The 27,895-nt window shown below is 57.5% G+C and overlaps 1 protein-coding gene across 1 annotated transcript; it reads right to left on the bottom strand.

Annotated features, from left to right (window-relative positions):
• Nucleotides 1-2,340: 2,340 nt before the first annotated feature.
• LOC119099385 (tubulin beta chain) lies at nucleotides 2,341-15,420 on the bottom strand. Its single transcript, XM_037222526.1, has 3 exons — nucleotides 15,281-15,420; nucleotides 9,340-9,448; nucleotides 2,341-3,984 (listed from the first exon to the last, which is right to left on the bottom strand). Exons 1-3 carry the CDS (start codon nucleotides 15,335-15,337, stop codon nucleotides 2,804-2,806), a joined length of 1,347 nt encoding a protein of 448 aa, XP_037078421.1. The 5' UTR covers nucleotides 15,338-15,420; the 3' UTR covers nucleotides 2,341-2,803.
• Between the last annotated feature and the right edge of the window lie 12,475 nt (nucleotides 15,421-27,895).

Below are 27,895 nucleotides of genomic sequence, written 5' to 3' on the forward strand. Positions count from 1 at the left end.
TGATACCAAGACAACAATGTAAGAAGGTAGTGGTCTGATGATTTTACAGGCCAGGCCGGTCACCAATCACGCCAGCTGACATTGCCGACTATTCCCCCAGATCGACTGCCCCGAATTTGTTAGATAAAACGATTCCACCTTTATTCTATAGAGGTTTAGCTGATAAAGTCGAGTGCGCCGTCGTTAGACGTCAAGCACAGCATGACATTCAAAACTGCACAAACTAGCCGTCGATTGTTAGGCCACTGGTGGATCCAGGGCAATGTGGCGCCTGCCAAGGGTCCTGTGATCTGGAAGCCGGGTGGTGCAAGCTCTTATTCGGAGCCGCCGTCTCTCTCCGCGGCTGTCCAGCTGCCAGCCTCCCACTCCGCGACTGGTCAGCTGCCAGCCTCCCACTCCGCGGCCGGTCAGCTGCCAGCCTCCCACTCCGCGACTGGTCAGCTGCCAGCCTCCCTCTCCGCGGCTGGTCAGCTGCCAGCCTCCCTCTCCGCGGCTGGTCAGCTGCCAGCCTCCCACTCCGCGACTGGTCAGCTGCCAGCCTCCCTCTCCGCGGCTGGTCAGCTGCCAGCCTCCCACTCCGCGGCTGGTCAGCTGCCAGCCTCCCACTCCGCGACTGGTCAGCTGCCAGCCTCCCTCTCCGCGGCTGGTCAGCTGCCAGCCTCCCACTCCGCGGCTGGCCAGCTGCCAGCCTCCCACTCCGCGGCTGGCCAGTTGCCAGCGAGCCATTTTAACATTCTTACGCGAGCCAGAAATGGCAGTGCAGAACCACTGGCCATCGGCGATTTGGGCCTCACGATGGGCTGCTGGTGCTAGAAATGTCGCCCCCTAATTTTGACTGAGAGGAGCATGGAGCTCGGAAGGTGGAGATTATCAGGCTCTAGTAAGATACATGAAGATGAGAAAGTATGCTTAATCAATATGTTGTCATTGAACGTAATCGAGGCGTAAGGACGAGCTCGGGTGCTGTGATTATATGGCGTCGCCCGCCTCTCACCCTCGCGGACAGGGCGGAAATAGCGGACAATCGAACGCCGTACATCTTGTTTCCCAGGTGCCTAGCTTAACCCTCTCCACTTCCGGTGCCCTAGCCTCAGACATGCGTCTGATTATGCGCCAAACCGCGCCGCAGTCTATCGTTTCAGTGGGGTTTCCTGTGTCGTATGTGGCGGGTGTGCCGCTGGCGTACGCCGTCCTGACTATGACGACAGTTGTTACGTCCTGCTGGCGCACGCCGTCCTGACTATGAGGACAGTGATTACAACCTGCTGATGTACGCCGTCCTGACTATGAGGACAGTGATTACTTCCTGTTGATGTACGCCGTCCTGACTCTGTGAGGACAGTGATTACATCCTGCTGATGTACGCCGTCCTGACCATGAGGACAGTGGTTTCATCCTGCTGCCGTAGGCCGTCCTGACTCTGTGAGGACAGTGGTTGCACCCTGCTGATGTACGCCGTCCTGACTCTGTGAGGACAGTGATTACATCCTGCTGATGTACGCCGTCCTGACTATGAGGACAGTGGTTACATCCTGCTGACGTAGGCCGTCCTGACTGTGCGGACTGTGGTTACATCCGGTCCTAGCCCTGCTCCCAACACTGACGCTGCTCCCAGCCGGCAAAAAGGGGAGTTATGTGAGCTGCTGATTTGGGATGGGTCTGTGATCCGCCCCACGCCATGAAACGTGCTGCTCCAGGGAGCGTTGCCGAATTACAACAGCCGGGCGGCGCGTTCTGGCGCCGGTTAGTTTATCAAGTTGTTGGCACCAAATCGGCACTAAGTCATCATCAGTTCATCACCAAGTCGACACCAAGTCGATCCGTTTTACAGCTCCCCGAGAGGGCTCGGCTAAATTCAATTGGTTCTGGGACACCTTCTGCGCCGCGTCCGTATCGTCCAATCAGCCACTGCGCGGGGGGCGTGCCGTCTAGCTGCGGCCGGCGCCGTCCAGCTGCGACCGGCGCTGGTCAGCTGACCGGCGCCCCCTCATCAGCCTTTCACGGCTCGCTGTGGGAACGGTCCAGGGCACGCCCATGCGCGGCAAGCTGTGGCGTCCGCCTGTTCCCGACTCCACCCTCCCCCCCCCCCCCCCCTCCCGCGTCGGACCTCATGGGCGGTGCCACTTCAGTTGGAAAGGCGACGCCCTCGTCGTGCAGATTGCTGAAGGGCAACGGATACATGGTCGGGGAGCCAAACAGGTAGGTACGCCGGTTTTAAACCCGAGGATTCCCCGGCTGCATAAGGGGTGTGGACGTAGCGGGCATGTGTCGGACGTCGAGGCTTTTCGAAGGTCTTATCGACGACAGGCCTCTTAAGAAAAATCGGCAGCAAACACGATAATCGTTAAGACTTTCTTTATTTCACGCTGTCTTCAAAAGTATCATGTTCTCCAGACAGCATGGATCACTCGAAAACAGTTCCTTCCAGACTCAGACCTTTTGATTCCTTACAATCGACTCCAAAGTAAAAATATATAAAATTGGCTGATCACAACGTTTGTAACAAGCGGTAAAGCATTTCACATGTGCAAACGGCACTAGTTCAGCTCGCATGCAGCTGGTTCACGAGCTTAGCATCAAGAGCACTTGCGCCTCGCAGGCTGAAAGATGTGGACATTTCTGGAATGGTTGGAGGGTGTTATACAACTGACGCGACGACAGCGGGAGCGGTACCAGAAATGGAGGGGGGAGGGGCCGGGTCGCTGCGAGACAGCAATGCAGGAGTGTCGCACGGAGGCGGTCGGCTTGCCGACCCGCCGGTGCGGAATGACCTTTGGACCCCAGTGATGTTGCGGGCGGCCGTTTACGCGACCTCGGCCTGCTCGTCGTCGTACTCCTCGTCAAACTCGCCCTCCTCGTCGGCGGTGGCCTCCTGGTACTGCTGGTACTCGGACACCAGGTCGTTCATGTTGCTCTCCGCCTCGGTGAATTCCATCTCGTCCATGCCCTCTCCGGTGTACCAGTGGAGGAAAGCCTTGCGCCGGAACATGGCCGTGAACTGCTCCGAGATGCGCTTGAACAGCTCCTGGATGGCGGTGCTGTTACCGATGAAGGTGGCAGACATCTTCAAACCACGGGGTGGGATGTCACACACAGCAGTCTTGACGTTGTTCGGGATCCATTCCACGAAGTAACTGCTGTTCTTGTTCTGAACATTAAGCATCTGTTCGTCAACCTCCTTCATGGACATGCGTCCTCTGAAGATGGCCGCCACCGTGAGGTAGCGTCCGTGGCGCGGGTCGCACGCGGCCATCATGTTCTTGGCGTCGAACATCTGCTGGGTGAGCTCGGGCACGGTGAGTGCCCGGTACTGCTGGGCGCCGCGCGCCGTCAGTGGGGCGAAGCCGGGCATGAAGAAATGCAGACGAGGGAAGGGCACCATGTTGACGGCAAGTTTCCGAAGGTCAGCGTTCAGCTGGCCGGGGAACCTGAGGCAGGTGGTGACACCGGACATGGTGAGGGAGACGAGATGGTTGAGATCACCGTAGGTGGGGTTACCCAGCTTGAGGGTACGGAAACAAATGTCATACAACGCCTCGTTGTCGATGCAGAACGACTCATCTGTGTTCTCCACCAACTGGTGTACGGAGAGGGTGGCGTTGTAGGGCTCGACGACGGTGTCGGACACCTTGGGGGAGGGCATGACAGAGTATGTGTTCATGATCCGGTCGGGGTACTCTTCCCGGATTTTGGAGATGAGGAGGGTGCCCATGCCTGAGCCGGTGCCACCTCCCAGGGAGTGTGTCAGCTGGAAGCCCTGCAGGCAGTCGCAGCCCTCCGCCTCCTTGCGGACGACATCAAGGACGCTGTCGACCAGCTCGGCGCCCTCTGTGTAGTGGCCCTTGGCCCAGTTGTTGCCGGCTCCCGACTGGCCGAAGACGAAGTTGTCGGGTCGGAAGAGCTTGCCGAATGGGCCGGACCGCACCGAGTCCATGGTGCCCGGCTCCAAGTCGACCAGAATGCATCTGGGCACGTAGTTGCCGGCTGCAACAAAGGGAAGAGCATGGTTTGTCACGCAGGTGTTGGCCTGCCGTGAGCGCGTGAGTGATCACTGCAGTCACTTGCCAAGGACACTGGGCGACTTGACTTAGTTATGTATGGTGATGTGGCCTCAGTCGGAGCTGAGCCCGAGGGCCAGAGTATCGAGTCTTCACTCCATATCACATAAGTTCCACCGAATCCCGTGCCGCAGGGGGCATATTCGTGCGGGACGCTCCTTTGCATTGAAGTGGGCTCTTAAAGCCGTCATGGGAGCGGCCTGCACCGGCGCCCGATCAGATCGCCCTGCCGGTCTCGTCACGTGACCGCCTCGGGGCGCCGCCGTGGCCGGCCGGATCTCTGGCCCCGCCCGGGCCGCGGACTGGCCGCCAGGTCGGCGCGCAGCGACAGTGACCGCTGAGAGCGCCCCGCCCGCTTCCCCACCACACGCCCGTCGCCGCACCGAGCCCTGTTTTTGCCGCTTCACGCCTGTCTAACCTCTGCACGGCGGTCCGCATCGCGCGCGATCTGGGACACTTTTTGCGCCGCGGCGGCGTACACAGAGCCGCAGCTGGGACGCGACAAGAGGCCTCGCTGCCGCTCGCAGGCGGGCCACCACCATTCTTTCGCGACAAGCGTACCGTTATCGCCTTCTCGGGCGCGCCAGCGCCGGCTCGCTCCCTTTAAACTGGCCTTTTTCGGCGGCGTCGCGCCGTGCCGGCCGGCCGTCACTCGTCCATATAAGGGGAGAGAGCAGCATTACTGGCTGACGTCATGGCCCGACCAGTCACGTGACCCGGCAACAGCCGGCGCCGGCGCACCTCGGGGCGGTTATTTGCAAACGGCAGGGCCGAGCGGACCGGACCGACCGGACCCTGCAGGGCAGGCACGCCGCTGGCCGGGGCGGCGCCGAGGACGGGCTCGAATCAGTGCCGCAGGCGGGCCGCTGGCCGGCGTCCGGCCGATGCTCCGAGTTGTTAGGCCTGTTGCGGCAGCCAGTGCATGTGCTGCAGCGATATTCGATGTGAGGGGCAGCGGCGGGCAGGCCGTTCGGTGGAAGGGAGATATGACCTCAAACGGTGCGCCATAGGCGAGGTGGTTCAGTTTCCCTGTCACAGAGCTACAGGTCATTGTGCAGATGTCGCACAGCTGTAAGTGCACTGGCCTGGCTGATAGGCTCTCCTCACGGCACTGCCACTCCAGAGACACCCCAACACCCTGGCAAGACACTCAACAGCCGAGCCGAGCCGAACACTGCCCTGAGGATGTCATGTGTGCTCTCCTGCCCCTGACACCATCCTGTCTGATTCCCTGCCCGCCGAATGTGTATGGTTTGTTCGGATGGCGGCGGAATGTCACGGAAGGCCCGGCAGATGGTTTAAGGGGAGCCTTTGGACGAAGCGTATGAATGCCAAAGACCCCCAAACAAAGAATACCCATGAGTGAGAAGCGCGCTGTTGACTTCAGGACCACGCAACTCCCGAAACGCGTTTTCAGTCGAACTTGTCCATACATGAGCCGCGTGGGACTCGATAGAGCCTTGTCATGACTGAATCGAAACGGATGACGTAAGGAGCCGGCCGCGTGCGGCGCGATTTGTCTCCCGCCGCCGAGGCGGCACACGCCCGCCCGACAGAAATGTGCCGCCGGCGCCGGCCAAAAGGCGCGTGAGGGAAGGGCCGACGTCACCTGAACCGACCCAGGTAAGTTACCTCTGCCATGACTCGCCCATAAGCCGTGCGCGGCCGTCGTCGGCACTTTCTCTCCACCAGACCACCTCTCCGGAGCAGCGCCACCCGACGAACATGGTGCACAACAGCTGCACCGGTGACTTCCTCAGCCACGCCTAAATGGGGCGCGAAAGGGAGGGGGCGGGACAAACGGAGCAACCGGAGCGGGCGGCGGCGGCGGCGGCGGCGGCGGCGGCGACGGCGGCGGCGGCGGTAGCCGGCGACAGGCGCCGGCTGGCTGGCTGGCTGGCTGAAGCTGCACTGCCTCGTCTGGCCTGCGGCTGACTCATGCCAGGGGCAGCGGTGAACCCGCTGGAGGCAGCAGTGGGTGACTAACGCCGGCGGCGGCCGGCCGAGCGGCGCCGCCGCCGCCGCCGCCGTGGAGGCGCGCCGCAGACCGCAGGCGCCGCCGCCGCGGCGCGCGGCGGGTGGTGGAGGGGTCTGGCGGCAGGCAGTGAGGCTGCCGGCGTGTGGTGCGCGGCGTCCGACGGACCCAGTGTCGTCGGCATGGATCCCACCCCAGCGGATACCCCTTGTATGAGACCTGGATCGTGTCCGGGTCCATTCACACAGCTGACACGAGCGCCTTAGTATGAAGCCTGGCAGCGAGGTCGTCCGGGGTTAATAAATAGGTTTCACATACAAATTACGACCGAAATCGTGACTGAACATTCGTCAACCCCATTCCACCTCACAAGAATGTTACATGACGTTGGTTTTCAGCGATACAGTGAAGACACTAGCCTACTCAGTATTCCAGCCCCGAACCCAGAAGGCACAAAGGAGCTCCCTCACACAACCCACGTCTGTTCCCGACCACGCTCTTCGCCCGCTGGCCTCCAGATTACCTCCCTCCCTCCCCTTCCCTCCCCCTCCCCCCTCACTGTCGCTCGCATGAGCTCACAGGCTCTGCCAGAACGAGGCATTTAAATCGCCCTTCAAGGAACAAGTGCAGCCGAGGGGCGGTCGCGTGCTGCAGCCGGTCCGCCCACTGGCGTTGCCATGGTGACGGGGCGACGCCGGGCTGGCAGCCCACATATTGGCGGGGGCGGGGCTCCGCACTTGCGGCACAGTCGCGGTAATCGACGCATCCGACTGTTGAACGCTGGCGTAACGTCCAAATTGCCTTTAGTGCTCGGAACAGGCTGGACGCAGTCTGCGCGTGGGCGGGCTTAATGGGAGGGGCTGTCTGCTGCAGCTACAACACACCGCGGCCGGGCCGAGCCGCTCGTCGCCCGTCACTGCACGCTTGTCACGGCCATCCTGCCCGCGCCAGTGCCGACAGAGGGACAGCCTCGAAAGCGACGCCGCCCACGGCCGCCGCCTGCTGGCCGTGCGCCGCGCCGGCGGCCAGCCCACGCGGCGTGGCCTCGGTCGGCCCGGCCCTCTCCCGGCGCCGTATCTGGCGCGGGACCTTCGGACGCTCGGACGCGGGTTTCGGTCGCCGACCGCCCGGCCGTCCCGGCGCCGGCGACAGTGGCGGGAGTAGCCGCAGCCTCCGGCGGTGCCGTCCGCCGCCGACGCGTGCCGGAGCTTCAAGCAGAGTAAGCTCGGTGTGGCGCTTGTTGGCCGGGCCCGGCGGCGTCCGCGGGTGATGCCCCCGCAGCGGCGCCGCCGCTGGATCGTTCGGCACATGCGGCGGGCCGTTACGGAGGCCAAACACCGGCCGGCGCCACCAGGCGGCAGCAGCGTCGGCGAGCCTGACGTCGTCGTCGAGCGGCTACCATCGCGGCTATCGCCAGCTGTCGGCCCGAGTTGACTCCTGCGCCGCCCGCCTGTCCGCCCCGTCTGCCGCGCTGTTTAGCCGGCTGCCGACTCGCCCATGGTCTCACGGCAGTCCGGCGCGGGCCGTGATTAGTGCCTAGCTACTCGGGTCAGAGCCTTCAGACGGCTGGAATGCGGCCCCGTGCGCGGCGTCTAGACAGGAATGTGGGGCGCAGCTGCTATGGCTGAACGCACGCGAGGCGGGCGCCCGTGACGTCACTGGCTATCAGCTTGGTCGGACGGCAATCTGGCAAAAACTGGCGAGGGAGACCGGGGCCGTCGGGCGGCACCATCCCGCACATCAAGATCGTTAAGTCCTACGTCCGCGGACAGCAGAGGCTGGTCCAGAGCTACAGCCAGTAGTCAGAGCCACGGAACCAGAGCCCGAAGCCCAGAGCCAGAGTCGGAGCCATAGTCAGAGTCAGAGCCAGGGACGTAGAGCCCTGAGCCAAAAGCCAGAGCCAAAGTAGCTAGAGCCAGGAGTCTAGGGCCAGAGCCTGGCTCGTAACTGCACGTACGTCAGCTCGCGGCCCTAGTTCCATTGGATAGGCGTCGTGGCGAGCAGTAGCCGTCCAATAACAGCCCTCAAAGCGGCCACTTAGTCGGCTGCATGCCGCAGTTTTACGAGTGAGAGCCGGCCCGGCCGGTCAGAGGAGCCGCCGCCGGCGGCAGCTGGGGGCCGGCCAGGGGCGGGGGCTGTCGCCAGCAGCACCCGAGGCCAGAGGAATCTTCAGACGCCCGGTGGTTGTGGTCGCTGGTCAGCTCCGGACGCGTCTCTGACATCACCGTCTGGGGCAGTGGGCGTGGGCGTCCCCTAGCCTCGCCTCGCCTCCTCCCTCCACCCTTCCTCCCATCTGCCGAGTCCCAGGGTGGGAACAAACTCCGATGCGCAATCGGCTGGACGATGCCATCCATCTCATCCCGTCCGAAGTGATCAACAAACATCCCTCGCTCGCACCGTTCGCTGACGACCAGCTGCGAATCCCGAGCCCAGCGAGCGGGGCGGTGCGGCGCCGGCGCGCCGCCGGCGCCGCACCGCCGCCCTGCGGCCAACTGTGGCGCGGCTGGTGCCGGACGCGCCAGATCAGACTCGGCCGCGGCGCCGACCGGAAGTGCCTGGAGCGGCGTCGGCGGCCGGCCGTAGCAGGCCGTGATGAAAGCCGGATAGCACGTCCCTAGGCCTGGACGGCGCTCCGGAGCGCATCGGCGAAAACAGTCTGCACCATAAGCTCTAACATGATGCAATCGCCCTTGCAGATAAGCGCCTCAGTCCGACCCGCTGAACATATGTGGCCGGATGACGAACACACGATAAGTGGCGCGATTCTCGTGTTATTGCTGACCATGCAGGACGTGGTGAGTCTAACAACATTCAGCCCGCTCAGAACAGGTTCAACAGCAGACGTGACATAGACTAGTAACAAGAGCCGAACACCCGGCCGTTCTGCTTACGCAGCGTGGTTCTTAGGTGAAAATGGCTGACGGCTGGCGGCTGACAATGCGTGCAAGCCCAACCACGCACCAGGCTGTTACAGCTCACTGGTCACACACCGGGCCCATGAGACGCCTAGCTTCAAATCCCCAGTGAACATCCTCCGTCGATAAACTGACGCAAATCAAAAGCGTCACGGCCAAAAATGCTCGAAAACGGGCAACATACTAAAAACGGGCCAGAAGCTGCCTCTATGTGCTCAGAGCTTCCAGTTACAATCGCTTTGTTACCGGAATTGGAACACTGTGACATTTGATTGGTAAACTAAAACAGGCCAGGTGGCAGAGTTCCGGCCAGCCAGTCTGCCGCTGGTGCGCGCCAGTTCACCGGCTGCACCCAGCTGCAGTGTGACCACCCCGGACGCTCCGTACTCACAGCTGGCCTCGTTGTAGTAGACGTTGATGCGCTCCAGCTGCAGCTCCGACGAGCCGACGTAGTTGCCGTTCGGGTCGATGCCGTGCTCGTCCGAGATTACCTCCCAGAACTGCGGAGCAGGAGCCCAGTCAGAGGTCTGCCGGGTCGGGTCGGGTCGGGTCGGGTCGGATCGGGTCGGACGTGCGGTGCGCCGCCGTTCTGGGACCGGGAGCCGTGGAAGGCGGTGGACGATGGAGCAAACCCCGCGACCTCGCAGACGCCGCCCACACAGTCGGGCTGATGATAACGGCGGAGCTACCGCACAAATTATCGCACTCTCAGTGCCTGTTCAACTGGCATCACGGCAGCCGCTATAATTCCTGCCGCCGTTAGCTGCCACAGGCGAGTCGGCGGCAAGAATCGCTGTGTCGCTGTTCCAAATACCAGGCTGGTCCCATCCGAGGCGGCGCACGATCCCGTCCAACCGCTGTATGCTGATTCGCCCGATCCAGGTCACAAGGTCACAAGGTCGGGCGGCAGTCGGCGGCCCGAGGGCGGGTTGACCTTGTGCCGCTCCGCCCACCAGATGGCAGGCCAAATGGCCGGGGCGGGGCCGGGTCAAGCTGCCCTGACGCAGAACGGAGCGACCCCAATTAGGCGCGGCGCTGGCTTACAGAACGGGCGACTGTCAGGCCGCGCGGGTTTTTTTATCCTCGATATTATCAGGCTAATATCACGATATTCGGCACCAAGCAACAGCCATGCAGCTCTTTTAAGGATTTGCCATTCACTACATGATTTAGATGCGGCCTAGGCAGATAAATACCAGTGAATTGCCTTTAATCAACTACAGCGCCTATTCTCGAAACAGAGACAACAAACGCCCACAACTCCGCCCACGCGATAGCCGGGCACGTGGAAATTCACCACGAGCCGAGCACCTTGACACACCCGAGACGCGCCGTCTTCCGACCGTGCTGGCCAGCGAGTGATTGTCCCCAAGATTGGCTACAGTTACGTAGCGAATCTTGGGGATGCAGCGCGGGCCGCCCGGCCGCGCGGAGCGGGGTGCTCCGGACGCGCCGCATGGAACCATGCTGCCGCGGCGCGGCCGGCCGACCGACACCACGGAGTGAGTCCGCGGCCGGGCGAGACGGCGCGTCACGTGCGGCCGCCGCACAGGGGGACGTGGTGCAGCCCAGGCCGTGACTCAGTGACGCCGTGACGAGCCGCTTCGGCGAATCGCTGTGCGCCGGCCCAAGGCCTCGCTAATGATATGCGTGGCGGCCGACGCGCTGCGTAGCTGACGCCGCCGGCGCCAACGGCCTGCCGCCGCGCCGTTCGAACGGCGCCCCGCGGGCCGGCCCGGCGCCCCCGGACGGCAGGGGTGACGTCACGGGCGTGGAGGAGCAGCGGCTCTGACAGCGCCGCCGCGGCCACCGCCAGCTGCCGCGATTCGTCAGCGGACCGCCCCGTTCAGCTGCGGTGGGCGCGTGAAGACGAACCCCTCCAGCTGTCTCGTGATCAGGCGCCTGGTCCGTGACGCCCGGGGCGTGGCCGTGACGGCGCAGCGGCCCACGTCTCCCCGAGCGCCCCGGCCACCGATCTGGCCGGGTGCCAGCGCGGGCCGCCGCACCGGTCATATTTCGGCGAATACTCGCCGCGCCCGACAGGATGCACGCCGCTTTGTGCGATTACCGCGGCATGCGCTACACATATCGCGCAGAGAGTTCTGCAGGCCCAGAGAATGTTATCGCCCGAGGCGCATCGACTGCAACAGCTGTTATTTAAGGGACCACGAGATTTTTGGACGTGGACAGGTTGCGAGCCAGCCTTAGATGCCGATAGAACTGCCGCCATTCTACGTTTGTGCAGTAATCTGTGTGCAGGTTTAACCTACACAGAGCGTCATCAGTAAGCGAATGAGGATGATATACCGGGATGGTCCAAAGTCCCAACCACGAGTGGTTTTGGGTCACACGAAATCTCTGTTGGCGTATTGAAGTGCGCCAGAAAGAAGCCGGGTGAAGAACCAATGTCCCAAACTCAGTCTCCTCGAGCGGTACCGAAACAATCATGAATTGCTGGTGGATCAATGCAGGTGATGACCGCCGCTTCAAAAGCACTAACATCGGGCCGTTCCCACGCCGACGCCGGAGCGCTGCGACCTCGACACCTGAGACCTCGACGCCACCGGTCCTGCATACCGCAGATTGATCGCCGACCATGGCCAGCCGGTCGTCATGGATCGGATCTGTGGAACCAGCCGGTCCGTCGCCAGCGACCGGACCAGCGGACTGGCTGGTCCGTCACCAGGGACCGGACCAGCGGACCGGCTGCTCCGTCACCAGCGACAGGACCAGCGGCACCGGCCGGTCCGTCACCAGGCACCGGACCAGCGGACCGGCTGCTCCGTCACCAGGGACCGGGCCAGCGAGACCGGCTGGTCCGCCACAAGGGATCGCGCCGACGGGACTGGCTGTTCCTAGGGACCTGACCGGTGGCACCGGCCGGCGAGCGCCGGAACCGGACCGCCTTCGGCCCGCCGCTCTGCCCTGCCACCGCCGCTCTGCGGCAACACGGCGTTTTGTTTTGTCGCAAGTGCGACGGGGTCGCCTGTGACAGATCGGGCGCCTTTTTGTGAGCCGGCGGCGTGTTTATGACGGGCGGGATGTACAGCTGAACTGGGTCGGCGGCACGGAGAGGACCAGGCCGCTGCGGTCCTTTCGCTCGGGCCGTCTGGGTCAGGCTGATCACGGGTTGACAGCCACGGCCTCCGACGTCTAACAACAGGGAGAGAACAGAGAACGAAAGCGATGGCGCTGGGTGAAGGCAGAGGCATGGGGACGTGCCGAGAGAGGGAGAGAGGGAGGCGATATATATATATATATATATATATATATATATATATATATATATATGGAGTATGGAGTAAACGATAGGCACCAAAGCAAATTTTTCGTGACTCATCCGCTACCTGCGCTGGCAATCCTCACACAGACGGCGCCCCAATATTCACAAACATCAGCGAGTGCCGTATGCTCACTGACACTCCACCAGCCATTCCTCGACCGTTAGTTGTATGCCACAATGGCGTGACTGTCATCGGGCTGGACCGCGTACAATCGAGTAACGCCCACCACCCACCGCACTCAAAGCAGCACCCATGCCGGCACGCGTGAAATCTAGGCTGTCTCTTATTCGCTGCCGCTCAGGTGGGCACACCAAATAAAAGCCACCTCAAACTCACACACCAGCCCGGCGAGCGTCCCAATGACAAAACAAATATAGTTGCGGTTGAGCCCCCGCCCCCACCGTTCGGAGCCACCACGCGGCCCGCGATACTACACGGGCGTCCGAAGGAAGCTGCGCCACAGCTGGCGCGTCCCAGGCGCGCAGGCCGGAGATCGCCGCGACGCCGGCTCGTCGATTGACATGTTTCCGGCGAGCGGCGCGTGACGGCTGGCCCGGCGCCTTGCCTTGATGCGCGTGGGAGCGGAAGCGAGGCAGCGCCCGTCTCGGGCGGGGCCGTCCGCCCAACACAGCCCGACCCACCGGCCGCTCCACTGCCTCCGTCCGGCCCGAACGGCGGCAGATCAACGGCAGCACAACGGCGGGGGCCCGAACGGCGGGCAGATCAACGGCAGCACAACGGCGGGACAGCAGCAGGACAGCAGCAGAACAACAGCAGAACAGCGGCGGATCAACGGTCCACTCCCGGCGGACCGACTGGCCACTCCCGGCGGACCGACTGACCACTCCCAGCGGACCGACTGACCGCTCCCGGCGGACCGACTGCCCACTCCCGCCGGACCGACTGGCCACTCCCGGCGGGCTGAAGGTCCGCTCCCGGCGGGGTGACAGTCCACTCTCGGCGGAAGGCTGTCGGTGTCGGAAGCCGCGAGCAGCAATGGAATTACGCTGCATGGTTTGGCTGTCATGCCCACAGTCAACTGGTCCGAAGGACACTTAATTCAGTGGGTTTTGAGTCTTCCACCGATGCTCGCGGCCGTCCTCCCTCCCCCCCCCCCCCCCTCCCTCCCCCTCCGCTGCTGGTACGTCGGGCACGCCTACGCCGACCTGCCTTCGGCCCTCCCTTGAGGCGTGCGTGGCGTGGCGGGGCACCATTGCAACACGGGCTGCAACGGGAGGGTGGGGTCAGGGACCGGACGACGCGTTCGGGCCAAGCAGGTGCCTGGCTAGGGACGGCGGCCGGGCTGGCTGGGGACGACCGACCGGCGCCGCCGCCGCCGTCCGCACCGAGCCCCACTCACGTCCGCATTCACACCATTAGCGGCGCGGAATGTTATCGCAGCTGGTCGGCCGGCGCCGCCACCGCAGACAGCGAGCGGGCCGAGTCGGGCCGACTGGAACGAGTCGGCGGCCGGCTCGAGTCACGAGTCGCAGGCGGTGCCGCTGAGTGACGTCACGTGACGCGTCAGCCGCTGTGTCGGCCAGGGAGAAGCACGCCATCGGAGCGTGCGTTTAAACGTTGGCACTCAGACGTTTAGTAGGAGGGTGAAGGGGTTGGAGCCGCAGTGCATGTGAGTAACCGAACCCCAGAAAATGTCCCGAAGCACTGCGCGTGCATAAACATGTCGGTTTGATGCATCATTTGAACCCTCTGCACGTTTTGCATGCAAGTAGCCGCAGTGCAGGCAACCGGTTCGTCTTCCACGCGAGCGCACCTCGTCCTCATGCTCCTGGGGGCGCGCGGCAGCGAATTCCACGGCGCACGGGTCGAGAGGCTACCGCGGACGCGAGCCTGTCCAGGCAGCAGGCGCAGAACCCACAGTCTTCCGGACGGTTCGATGAACGCTCCGGCCTTGGGCGCGCTTGTAAAGAAAACATGGCCGCCGCGCTGCCGGCCGGCCGGTTCGACCGAACCCTCGCCGTCAGCGCGCAGGCCAGGCGGAAACATACTGCGGCCGCGGTCTCGCCCGCGCGGTAAGGCTCGACTCTGCACAACCGCAGGTTGACGGGCGTAGGCCGAGTGGGAGGTCATCGCCGACGTTGACCCCGCCGCCGCCCGGGTCAGGCTCACGCTGACCCCGACCAAGTGGGGCGCAGGGCCCTGCGGCGTCTTTTGAGGCGCTGCGCGGCTGCCAGCGCGTATTTACTGGCGAGATCATTAGTCACGGCGTGTGACGCGCCGCAGCGCTGGGCATTCAACTCGCTCTCCACCTGCTCCCAGAGGAAGGGTGAACGGTTGGACGGGGCGGGAGAGGGGGGGGGGGGGGGGGGGGGCGGAGCGGCGGTCGGCGCTGACGGCTCCAATCTGGCCAGGAAGTGGTGCCGCACGCGAGGAGCACAAGCGATTGCGACATGGCTGCAGCACAGCGACGAGCTGGAGCCCGCCCGCCGGTCGCCGCTACCCCGACCCCGTCTAGACCGCGTCGGGCACGCGCGCTGAAATGTGACGCGGCGGCGGCGCCATTCGACGAGGCCGCCGTGCAGCCGGTAACGGTGCGGGCGCAGCCCCGACACCGGGTCAGCCACCGGCGCGGTAGCGGAGTGGAGACGTGCCACGGAATGCGCCGGCGAGACCGGCGGGCGCCTGGTGCGGCACCCACCGACTCGAAATGCATGCGAACGTTCACCTGCACATGGGTGTGGGGAGGACCGCTCTGCAATTCAAGTTCAAAGTTGAAATGCACTGTTCTGAATTCGAAGGCAGGTAACAAATTATTCGTTATAGATCTATCAAAGCTGAAAAGCGATTGAGTGAAACGCATCCCAAAACTAGTTCAGATCGGGCGTTGCTGGAAGATGGAAGCTCAACGCCGTGACATAAACAGGGCATCCGGCGAAGCACGACTACTTACTGACGTCATAGAACACTTAACCTGCCAGGACTAGGCACGAAAATACGCAAACAGCTAACGCGTTGTTCATAATGGATTCACATTACGGCCGAGTGACAAGGCTACGAATCGCGTCCGATTTCATGATGCCGACTCACCTTGGAACCGATCTGGTTGCCGCACTGGCCGGCCTGCAGGTGCAGAATCTCCCGCATGTTGTCTGTTTGGGCGTGTGGTGTCAAATTCGGGAAATGTGCAGCCGACTCCTGCACTCCTGCTTGCTGTCTGGGGCGACCGGCACGCCGCCCTATCACCAGTAGACTGTCGAGTGCGTGACGTCACCGGCTGACGGCGCGCCCATTGGTCGCCTCGTCTGACCGCGGAGCGGGCGAGGTCGGACGACGCTTATGCCATATATGGCTCCCGCAGTCGGTGACTCAGCGCCCAGTGACAAGCCTTTCGATCGGCACGATGGACTGGACTGCAGTGGCTCGCGCCCGGCTCGTGCAGCACCGGTAACATGCCCTCTTTCGTCTTGCAGCAGGAAAAAGCTTGCCAGCGTTGCTTGCAAACCTGCCGACAGCCCACCAGCAGTGTGAAAAGCGATCGCTCCAACGAGCAAACCCATACCGACATGAAACAAGTTATAATATGTGAATAAACCATACTGTTTGCGTATATATATATATATATATATATATATATATATATATATATATATATATATATATATATATATAGTATATATGTACGAGCTCCAGAGCTCAATGTTACATTGGACCGCATCTGATGCCACACAGGAGATCTGTCACATGGTTTCTTCTTCAGATGACAACCAGCCATCATCATCATCGTCAGATTAAAGTCGCCGATTTGCGTAGAATGTTGGAATGCGAAGTCGTCTGCACCAGTTAGAATCACTGCACATTTTGCTCGTAAGAGCTCCGAATACGTAACAGGTAGTGATGTTAATGACTTTCACGTTTCATGCAGACGTAACGTTTAAAGCACACCACATAAGCGGCCTCTTGGACTTATTTTCTGGGCCAATAGGCGACATAAGCTTCATGCCATGCTGGTAGCTAGATATATGGGCCGAGCACTGCATGCAGAGCACATACCACCTCGTTGGGCTGCATTTACCGCTGCCAAGACGGATGACACCAGATGAAACATTGGTAGGCGCGGGGAGAAACGGAAGCAACCGCTGCGCTGCTATGGCCTCTCTGCAACGCCTTTTCAAACCGACCACGAAAAACATGGCTGGAATCTCTCAGGCATTCTCCATTCTCATCGTCTCTCTTGCTGCCCTGGCCTGGCCTGCCGGCGCGCTGAGTGATGGCCATGCAAACGGGCACATGCTCGGGGTGGAGGGAGCTGGCATGATCCAGTGCGCCGCCACGTGACCGCATGCCCGGGTGTGGAGGGAGTTGGCATGGTTCAGTCCGCTGCCACGTGACCGCGGGGAAGGGAGGATCTGGTCCAGACCGACTCTGAACGGTGCAGTTCAGTGTCTTGAAATTGCTTGCCACTTGGGTGTGGGGGGGGGGGGGCGATGTTACTATTTACAAGGATGTAGAAAAACTGTGTGCTTTCTGACATGTTCACGCCCCAAAAATGAGTTGGAACGCATCATATTTGACCACTTACAAATTATTCTGTATTCCTTCTTCTTCAGGCCCTAGTCGCCGTCCGGCTGGTCTGGTATTCTTCCCAAGTACGAAAATTGTCCTATTCCTGACTTCCCACCACCTGATGTCCACTGAAGACCATATTTTTACAGTGAGTCAGCTGCTCGTGATCGTTAGCAATGTTTCCGTTCTTGGTTAAAATACACCTCACGTGACACGTGGCCTTTCGAACTTCTCTCACCTTAGCTCTGAAGAGCACACCACACACAGACGTGTTGAGCACACCACACACAGACCACGTTGCCACAATATTCTTCTTTACGAGACCTCGCGATTGGTAATAAGTTGTGTGTCCCTAGGTTCAAGATTGGCCCCATTCAGCCGGATGAAAGGTCGACTTTTCCAGAAATCATAACTTTTCAGCTTTACGTGCTCCTACATGCAGTATCATATTTCGAGGCGTCACGAAACGTCAGCAGGGAGTACAATGGTATGTAATTTTAGGTTTCAAGCATACGCTTATAATGTGGAGCTCCGTCGACGTGACAGTGTCGGCCCGCCGCGCAATACCGCGGAAACGTCCATTGTCGGTGGCAGCCCGCGCCGGCAGGGACCTGCCGTGCAAGGTTCCTAAAACCCGTCGCTTTTCAGAAGCTAGAATTGGTATGGACACATTTTAGACGTTAAAATATGCGCAATGGCTGCTCCAGAGGCTATTGAAAATTTCGGCACGATTGCACAGGATACTGGAGAGCTACCCCCCTCCCCCCCGAAAACCTTAGGGGGAGGGGGCTCGCAAGCCTCCCCGTATGAAAGTGGGGTTCGCCTATTAAAGCATGAAAGGTCGCTAAAAACGCTACAGGATAGCTAATTGTTTCCAACAAGCATAGACGTCGGACAGTCATGTGGTAAACGCCGTGCGGTGAGGGTTTGCAGTGTTAAATTACGGGTCGTATCATGTGATGAGTTTTTTCATTGACCTTAAGTACATTTACTTATGCGAAGGCATTCTAACATAAACTGTGTTTGCCCATGTCTGCCCTAATTGCCCCATGTGGGCAAAAAGATACGTAGATTGGTAAACATAGCCAAGACCTTGAGTGTAACCACTGGGGGCAGGATATGGCTCACAATTTCCCGAAATGTAATTTTACTTGCCTGAGGAATGTACGTATTTCACAGTTTCCCCGTTCGCAGTGCTACTTTCTGTCAGGTTGTACAGCCTAGGTTCCAGTTGATCTCTTGAATCCTGATCTCCACCGTAGCCTTCCCCCATCTCAGAGACATGGTTGCGCCAATGTCTAAGGCCTTTACCTTCGGTCATATTGGTTGTCCAACATGTACTGAAATGTTTTCTTTAGATTGGCATCAGCATACGCCTACCACAAAATCCTGATGTGGCATTACAAACCTGTCCGACTTCCATCACAGGCTCTGAATTTTGTAGCTACGGAGATGAGCATTACGACGGGAAACACAGCAGCGTAAACGCCTATTGGGTAGTGGGTATCTGCCTAGGTGCCACATCCACGCGTTGCCACATACCATGGATCATGGGTTAGGGTGAATATAGTTGGGACACAAACGCAAGCATGAACCTGCATCCCCTCCCCAGCTACCCTCATGACCAATCACAGTCATTGTGGTAACAGCTGATGAAGTTTGTGACGGAGAACTTACTCGGCATCGGAGAATTCGGATTTCAAATGGATATGCCGAAATCGAAAGGTGATCAACGTAGTGGCCAATAAGTCGTTGTCCGTTGGACAGAAACCAAATTTTTATTATTAGAAATGTTGTGCGGACTTGTCGCAGTCTCAAATGAAATTCCTTGGCGAGAGCTGATTGGGCAGACACTCTAAAATGTAAAGTGGTTATCGGCATCAGCTGGAGAGGGCTTTTTTACTTTTTACTTTTCGGGTCCTCATGCAAGATATGTCTGAAAAATAAAACAACGTGGCCATAACTTGCCACTTAGGTAGATATCAACCACAAAAGTGATCACTTTCGCACTTAAAATGGACCCGGAAGACAAACACTCTCAGCATAAGTAAGAAATGTAGCTAAGTTGTTTGTTTGGAGCAGTACTATCTGATGCGATGGCAGATTTTAACGCCATGGAAAAATATCACATTTCGAAATATATCGCGATCGGGAAAAAGTGCCTGAAGTATGAAGGTGAGACATCAGACTTTCCAAAAGAGGGCTGCAAAGCACGATCCCTTTTTTAAAATGAAAAACCTACGGTGGCCTTGAGTGTCCTCTTTGACATCATTCTGCTTTCCATGTTATGGAGACCCCGATATTCCCGTTAAGCTGGCAGCAATGTGGAAACATCATTTTGTTAGCGTTACAGTTCCTTAAGCGCTGAAGCACAGACTGCCAATAAACTGTCAAATGCAGGCGTATCTCCATGTCAGGGAAGGCCGAGAGGTGGTTAGGTACCGCGCAAATGTTGGAGTTTTCATGGTTGGGACATTTACCGTTTGTGCTATGATGACGGACGGCCAGCCCCATGCAAGTGTATGGCTAATTGTCGTGCTACGTGCAAATCCAGTGAAAGGCCCTGAAGGGACGCGTCGAAGACCGAGGTGAACTTTAAAAACAACGTGAATGTGTGTAAATCTGCTCCGACTCGCCGGCATACCACATGGCCGGGCAAGGGGCGGCGCGGAACTGAGCCAGGCTCCAGCTGCCGACGTGTCGGACGATAACGTGCCACGCGGCCGCTGCGCCCGGTCACGGTACGCCGAGACGCCGGCGGTGGTCAGCCCGGTACGCCGAGACGCCGGCGGTGGTCAGCCCGGTTGCACCGAGCGACGTATGGCCTCCCCCACCGCAGAAGATGGACCCGGCTAACTGCGGGCCGCGAAGCCGGCAAGGGGCCGTGGGCGTCCCTACCGCCAGCGCGGGCGGCCAGCTGCGAACAAGACAGCACCGTGGCCACGATGTGTGGCGGCCAGCCTCCCTCGTGCTGTGTCCTATGTTGTTGACGGGCTCTCGGGCGACGGGTTCCCACGGCGAACGAGCCGACTTCTTTCCGAGAGCGCCATGCCGCCGCCGGCGGCGCCACACAAGGGCCCCGCCGTCCCACATCCCCGGCCGGCCTGCTGCCAGGCCCGCCGACGCCTCAGCACGTGGTGCGCGGCGCGGCCAGCCCTCACCTTTAGTCACTGTGCAGTGTGCTGGCCGCCGGCACTGTGCCAGCGTGCAGCGTGTGTTGTAACCGGACAGATGGGGCTGTCGGTCTTCTGGCGGACAGGTCATGGGAAAGGGACTCGGATCACACGGCCTGGCACGCGACCACCCCTGTTGGTGTCGCGGCGCGGACTGCCCGATGATGAAGCAGAGCGCGGCTGGATTAATAATGCGCGCCCCATTCTGATTAGTTAATTACACGTTTTGGGGTTATTTTGCAGGAAGTTGCATGACGCTGTTAACCCCCACGCACCCACGCACGTCATTGGCAGCCTTCCATCATCCCAGTCTTTTTTATCAACAGTCAACTGCGAAATCATCAGGGCCATTATCTGTCACGCATCCTACGTTCCCACGAGCAAAATGTGCGGTGATTTTAACTGGTGCAGGTTCATGCGGATCATCCGGCACATCATCTGACGAAAATGCGGAGCAGCGGCTATCATCCGACGAAGAGACCAGGTGACAGGTCTCCTGTGTGGCATCGGATGTTTTCCATTGTGGCACTGAGCTCTGGAGTCGGGACATCCATGATCAGTAGGCATGTGCGCATTTAGTGCGCGTCCATACATGCATACAGTTGTGTGTTGTAGTTTAGATTACGAGTTCTGGTTAGATAGCATGGACACCTGATTTTGGCACCAGTATATAATCAATAACAAATACATGAATTCCTAGTGACACTCAGATAAAAGCACTATAAAGCATTTCTAACCGCTGAATGGAATTTGTTTAAAACAAATCATCACAGCCCTTCGTTTCTTGCACGCACTTTTTAAGACAGCCAAGCCACAGAGCAGCCAGACTGCGACTTCCGTTTCCCTCGAAGCACAATGATGACGTGCTGACGGCTGTCAGCTGATTGCGGGTGTCAGCTGATTGTGGGCTAATTTTGGTATGGGGTGGGACCTGACTGATCGTCACCGGTGGCACTCGTTCCCGGTGCGTGAGCGGCGCTCGCTGCGAGTGAGGCCCGTGTTACGCGTGGGTGGTGGGTGACAGTTCGGTGAATCATCAGCGGCATCAGAGACCACGTGCTTGTTTGTGGGGAGGCCCAGCACGCCTGTAGCGACCGAGCGAAAGGAGGGAGATTCCTTGAAACGGCCGGGGCTGCTCGACTGGAGCAAGCTGTCGCGTGTCACAGGTCACAGGTCGCGTGTCCGTATCACAGGTCAACTCACCTGTGATAACTTCATATGCAGCACAAATATTGTCCTAGACACTTTCTAGGGAACTCTAACGGAACAGACCAAATCTTTTGGGCAGTCTGATGGTTCAATGCAATCTAGCTCGGTTTTACCGGGTAGATGGATAACATGAAGACACGTTTACAACAAACGTTCTAAAAAAATCACCGTACAAGGTGTCCATTGTCCTTGTACGGTGCAGAGTCTTACCGTACATTGCCATTGTCGAACATGCCATTCAACAAGCTGACACAGTCACAAACCGGATTGTTTTACATGTATCATTTTGCCCCTTCACGGCTTGTTGTTGTCAATATTCCTTGCCATGGAACTGGTGAAAATCCGTGGCGTTTAATCACAGTAAAAAGTACAAAGCAACATGAATCAAGCCACCATTTGCTTTGATTTCATGTCACGAGCATGGAATGTGACTGAGCTGCTGTATATACCCTAGTATTTTAACATCTACCTTGGGCGCATGTGTGCCCACAGCATTTCGCTTACCTGCCTGATGGCATGTATACTTAGGAGCAGACGCGCCACCAGCATTATCGTAGGGGATGCCACAGATCCCCGAAAATGCCCGTATGCTTTTAGGGGCACCGTCCAAGGTCTGTGATTGTCCTGACCAGGTGTGGAGGTCGGTTTTTCTCCCTCGTCATAACTCCATGTCGGATGGATTCGGTAAGTACCAGCCATTGACAAACGGAAAATTGACCCAACGGCCCAAGCGTCCCAAACATATCGAAGTTAGGGTCGCCGATGCTGGTGGAATGATGTCCTTGACCATAACTATTTGTTCGGTATAGGAGAGCCTCCTCGAGAACAGCTGGAAACCCCATGCGCTTGTTAACTTAAAGGAGGTGTTCCACATTTGTATGGTGTTTTGAACTGAATCACCCATCTTGAAGATCATTTAGTGCAGTTAACAGCCCTGTCCCCTTTCAGACATAAAACGTTCTACTTTCGACATTTTGCAGTGTGATGACGCACTGGACAGTTTTCTAGAGAAAAGGTGAGATTGTGATGAAAACATTGCAAATTTGGTAATTGCGGCAAATGAGATACAACTGCCACTTCAGTGCTCCCGCATGCAGCTTAGCGTTTGGCTCATGCAGTGGACAGCTGTTGTATCGCGCGCTTGCCCCTCTACCGGGCGAAATGGAGCGTAGGTGGGGGCGCAACAATGCCATTGCAACATTCTGACTCCCGCGCGTTCTTGTCTCCTCGTGGTTACGTACAGCCAGGTTCATGATAACTAAAACCATTCCAGCAACAGCATGATGTCAGACTGACTGCCACTGGCATTTCCACATTTCCACTGGGATTAATTTTGGCGCTCGGCATCAGCTGCGGCGCCGCCTCTGAACTCTCGCGCTGAGACGCTGCCTGCAGTCGGAGATCCCGTGACGTGGCTCAGCTGAGCCGGGCCCGCGCCATACGCCAGGACGCTGGGCAGCGCGCAAGGCGATGGCTGTGTTGTGGTGAGACGGGCCCGTCGCCGCCCGGCCCATTGTCCAGAACGGCACGGGTGATCTCATCACGCCCATACAGCGCAGCCGAGCGGCGCGCAGACGCGCGGCCGGCCGGCATTCTGCATACGTGGCACGCGGGGGCGGCGCCCCCGCCGCGCTCGAGAGGTGGCCACGCCAGCGGCGCGGCGGCCCGGCTGGGGGCCCGGCTGGCGGCGCCCGGGTAAGCAGCGGAGGTCTCCACCGGCTGACGCCGCCCCGCCAGCGCCGCCAGCGCCGGGGTATGCGGCGGAAGTCTCCACCGGCTGACGCCGCCCCGCCAGCGCCGGGGTCTGCGGCGGAGGTCTCCGCCAGCTGAAGCTGCGCCGCCAACGCCGCCGGCAGTCAGCCCTCTGCTCAGCCGTGCTCGGCTCCTTTTCCGTGACGTAAGCACCTGCGCGGGCGAATGCATCGGCCGATGCATCGAGTTAAGCATACCGGCTGGGTCGGAGTCCGCGATCAAGTATGCAGGCTTAGTGGGGGCCTCGGCGTTTCATGGGCTCTCCAAGGTGCCCGCAGTGCCAACCAACTCGATCACTGCTAGACCGGATTGTGCGGATTCCTGGTATAGTGTAGCAGCAGGTGTCCTGATGCGCCGTAACACCGTCTCGGCGTCAGCCAAACTAACGCGGGTCTTTCGCCGTACACTAGCTCCAGGCACTCTGCCTTCGTATGAGTTTCAAAACACCGGTCGGGCGCTGCCGCTATTCTTACTTCCACAAACTTGAAGAATGTCTCAAACCATATAGGTGCTGCTGTAATGCGAGGCTCTTCTGCAGGTGGGTATCTCGGTCTGGAGCGCGGGTTGGCTTTAGGCTTGTTAAGCATGAGGCTTATCCTAATGTCGGGTGCATCCGGCATGAGACATGCATCACTTGCCCAAGCAGATTTCGTGATGTGCAATACGATGTTACCTTGCCTTGAGATCTGCATGGGTTCTGATGCTCCCTTCTAGTCAAAGCCGGTAGACCGGTGACAAACCGCCCGCCGCATCAGGCACTGGATCAGGATGGGCTGGATCAGACGGCGGTGATGAGCCTGCTCCCAGAGTTGGAACACGGATCACGACATGACATGAATCAGTTTTTACCCTCGGGATGTGACGGCCTAGTCGGCTGATATCTTAACTGCTTGCTTGAACAGACTCAGGGGTATTCTTTACCTATCGGAACCTGATTGTATTGACATCTTAATCAAGCTTGCACTCGATATGCCTTGATTCATGAGTGCAAGAAGGGGTATAACCCTTGAAGTATGTCAATTTGCCATGCTTCGAAACAAGTAGCCTGCACGCATTTTGAAACGGCATTGGGGCATGCCAGGCAGCCCCAGATCCTAATTTTGCGCGCAAGACATGTGCAGACATCGAATGAACAACTTGGCATTATAGATTATCAGTGCCACGGTGTTCGAGGCTTGATTGAACTGGATGAACGCACCTGGCGCCATCTGCTCCAATCATTAGTTATCAGAACGACCGCCGGGCAGTCAGCATGCGCTGCGCTAGTCTCGAAGGAGCGTGAGCGATCCACGGACCAGTCGCGAGCATGGCGGTGTTAGTTGTCTGCATGCAGTTGTATGCCGTATGCAGTTGCATGCCGTATGCATGCTTTTTTGTATTAGAGCCACGGTGAGTTTCAGCCGCCATAGTGACCTGCGGTAGGCCGTGGAGCATCCCATTCACGGGATCATCGAGACATTTGAAATCAAGAGACCATTGTGGTTATTATCTATAAAACGAACACGAAATGGCAGGAGTTGTGCGGACAATATATGCATTTAGATCAGCGCAATAAAATGGAATGAGCAAGAATGGTGGGGACAACGCCATCACAGTGGAACTGCTAGTGATGACGTCACGACTTCAGGGCGCCAGCGGAGTAGTCAGAAGTTGCAACATTATGGATTTAGTACAACTTCAGCCCCCAGGCTGGAAGATAAGTAGAAGACCAGAGAAATGTTGCGCTGACTAGACGTCTGAAGCCCCAATTACACTCTGTTCACATGCTCTGTCTGCAGCTGCTGGGGAATATTACACTCTGTTTACATGCTCTGTCTGCAGCTGCTGGAGAATATTACATTACACTCTGTTTACATGCTCTATCTGCAGCTGCTGGGGAATATTACACTCTGTTTACATGCTCTATCTGCAGCTGCTGGGGAATATTACACTCTGTTTACATGCTCTATCTGCAGCTGCTGGGGAATATTACACTCTGTTTACATGCTCTATCTGCAGCTGCTGGGGAATATTACACTCTGTTTACATGCTCTATCTGCAGCTGCTGGGGAATATTAGCCATCCGACCCCACGTCACCTGAAGTCATCGTTTCCGATCCCGAAGATTGTCACCGTTACGCGTTCACACGTACACGCTAACACGTTTACACGTACACCCTAACATGTTTACACGTACACCCTAACACGTTCACACGTACGCGCTAACACGTCCGCGTGTACACGCTAACACGTTCACATGTACACGTTAACACGTGCACGTTAAAGGGAGTATGCCGCCTTTTTTGTGTTTTTCACTTGTTCTCAGATCGAATGCTCCCATTTTGATCAGTAATGTCAGTTTTCTCGAAATCCGATATTCCAATAGCTCGGAATTCCTATAAGAAGTAGCCGCTTTGAGGAAGAAAACCTTTTGGGCTCCCTGCTGACCACATTGAAAATATTTTTTTAAGTTGCCTTTATTTTCCCAACGCTTGCGTTCTATCACTTTTCCAATACACTACTTTCTTAAAACGCATATATAAAGGTGTCATGAAAGCTTGTAGCATTTTTACCGAAATGGCATACAAACATGAGGTTTTCGTCGCAAAAACTCAACGAAACATCCTTTTAAGGCTTTAATTTCTCCCCAATGGCGTTTAGCACAGTTTTCAAGCACACTTTGGCTTTGGGAAACAGAGCATCACATGGTCTATGGTGACGCACCGGTTCAACCTTCGATACGTTTCTGGTTAAATAGCCTTCGTTGCCCGCTGTGCCTATCACAAGCATTCATATGTACTGACGTCATGGATGCCAGAAGCTCCAGAAGCCCTGCCACTTTTCAGGTCGCAGACCCGCACCGTGCGAGTTCAAACAGCTTAAAAGTGGTACCTGTAGACCGTAACAGCTGACGATGGTATTAAGCAGATTCTGCGGATCCGCGACATCAGTCGCGACGACCGCAGCTGTCACGGGCAAGGGCAAGAGCATTCTGAGGCTTCCAAGATAGGAAGAAGTGTAGTGCTGCTAGAAGGCATTGACAGCTTGATTTGGTCTCGAAAGTAAGTACAGTTCACTTTCTTATTACACCTTGGTGATGCTGCGATGGACTACCCAGTGCTATTATTAGACGCAAAAGGTCCTGAGGTTTCACCAGAAAATGTTTTTGAAATATTCCCCAAATATGGGTCACTCCCTTTACCGTCCACGCAAATGGCAGTAGTGGGTCCCCTTATGCATGTACCTGGCATTGATATTTACGCTTACTAAACCACCCGTTTTGAGTTTTGTTCCTTAAAATCTGAGCCCTGGCACGCTCCCCCGAATTTCTTCCCTGGCTCCGCCTGTCACGTTCATCATCAACTCCGTGATATTAGTACACCAATATACAATACTTGACCGCAGGGGGGAGGCCGTAACTTTATATACTTCCGGGGACAGGAGCTGAGTCCCCAACGCTTACATGAGCCCCCCCCCCCCCCCCCCCCCAATGCTCCATTGAGTCCTCTCAATGTATGTGAGCAAAGAAGGGATACGTGGTCAAATAGTACGGTACAATTATCTTAATTTTGGTACACTAGGTGGTACGTACCTAAAGACATCACTATTGGTATCATGTGCATTTTTATCAAATCATATTCTGCAGATATATAATGATTGTGTCATGCTACCTTCTTCATATGTTGAGCCAGTCTGTAAATGTTTGATAAGGTTTAAAATGGCAGCACCTCAATTGGAATAAAAAAACAATTAACTGCAAGATGTGCCAGCTTTTAAAAGTTCCGAGTAGCCCTTATAAAACTGAATGCATGTTGACAACCGACAGTTACATATGTACTTGTCCTATGATCGTGCCTGTGGTGGTTATACAACATAATCAGCGACAGCGGAAGTTATCATTGATTCCCTACTAAGGTTTACTGCGATGTTTTTTTTTCGGTAAATCGCACCCATTCTAACCCTTAACAAAAGACTGCTCCCATCAACTTGAAATCGGTAGCCATTCATTTGCAGAAACACCATTTTTAAAGATATCAAACATGGGAAGATTTGCTTTTAATTTAATCATTGAAGAAGCAAATTCGAGCGGTCGAAATCCGGGGGTAAATCTGGTATAGGGGTCTGTGAGGTCAACCTTTCCGGCCGAGCTCCCCTCCCTCCCCCCCCCCCAATTGTAGAAAGTGACACCACAGCTTGACCGGCAGTAGGCTCGCAAAGCAGCGTATGTCCGGAAGAAGACCCCTCCCCCGAAAAGAGAAACAGATCGCGTTCACTCAGCAACTACACAGTGCCTGTGAAGCTCGCCGCAAGCGCGCCGGGGTCTTAGGACACTCAAAAGATAGGATCTTTTTCAGTACCAGACGCATCGAATGTTACATGGCGGTTATATTTCGTTCAGCAATCATCTTTACAAACAAAACTACACCAGTTCATGGGAACCGAGCCGCACGGAGCCCGTGATGTTTGTTCGTCTGTGATATGGTAACCCATTAATCGGACCTAGCAAGGAGAAATCAGACATTGTACATACCTGCTAGACAAAGTCATGTTGGGTCCGCCATTGGGTCATATTCAGCTATTGGGTCATTGGCCATCTGTAGTCAAAATATTATTAGAAGCTAGTTGTAGGCCGTGGGTTTGTTGCGGTTTTCGCCAGCCAATCTCAAAACGGTTCCTGCGCCACTGCTCTTGTCACTTAACTCCGAGTTCCGAAGGGTGATGTGTCGAAATGAGGGAATTTAAATTTGAAATGTTAGTCCAGCGTGTCAATTAAAAGAACTTGGAAAAATGAAAAGTAGCTTGGTAGTTAATCTTGCGGAAAGCTGCGATGGACTGTCTGGGTTCAACTGATGTTTTTTCCATTTTCTTTTTGTTTTTTTCTGTTTTTTTCCCGGAACCTGCCTTTGGCGCCGTAACAGCTTGGCTGATTTTGGTATTGGCTCTATGCGAAGCGGATACACGGCAAAAAGTCCTGGTATTTTTGTGGTACTCTTCAAGCTGGTAACAAGCTATGACCAGCTGTAAA

This window comes from Pollicipes pollicipes, unplaced genomic scaffold (assembly GCF_011947565.3).
Source record: "Pollicipes pollicipes isolate AB1234 unplaced genomic scaffold, Ppol_2.1 Scaffold_4740;HRSCAF=5597_pilon_pilon_pilon, whole genome shotgun sequence".
Lineage (NCBI taxonomy): Eukaryota > Metazoa > Arthropoda > Thecostraca > Pollicipedomorpha > Pollicipedidae > Pollicipes > Pollicipes pollicipes.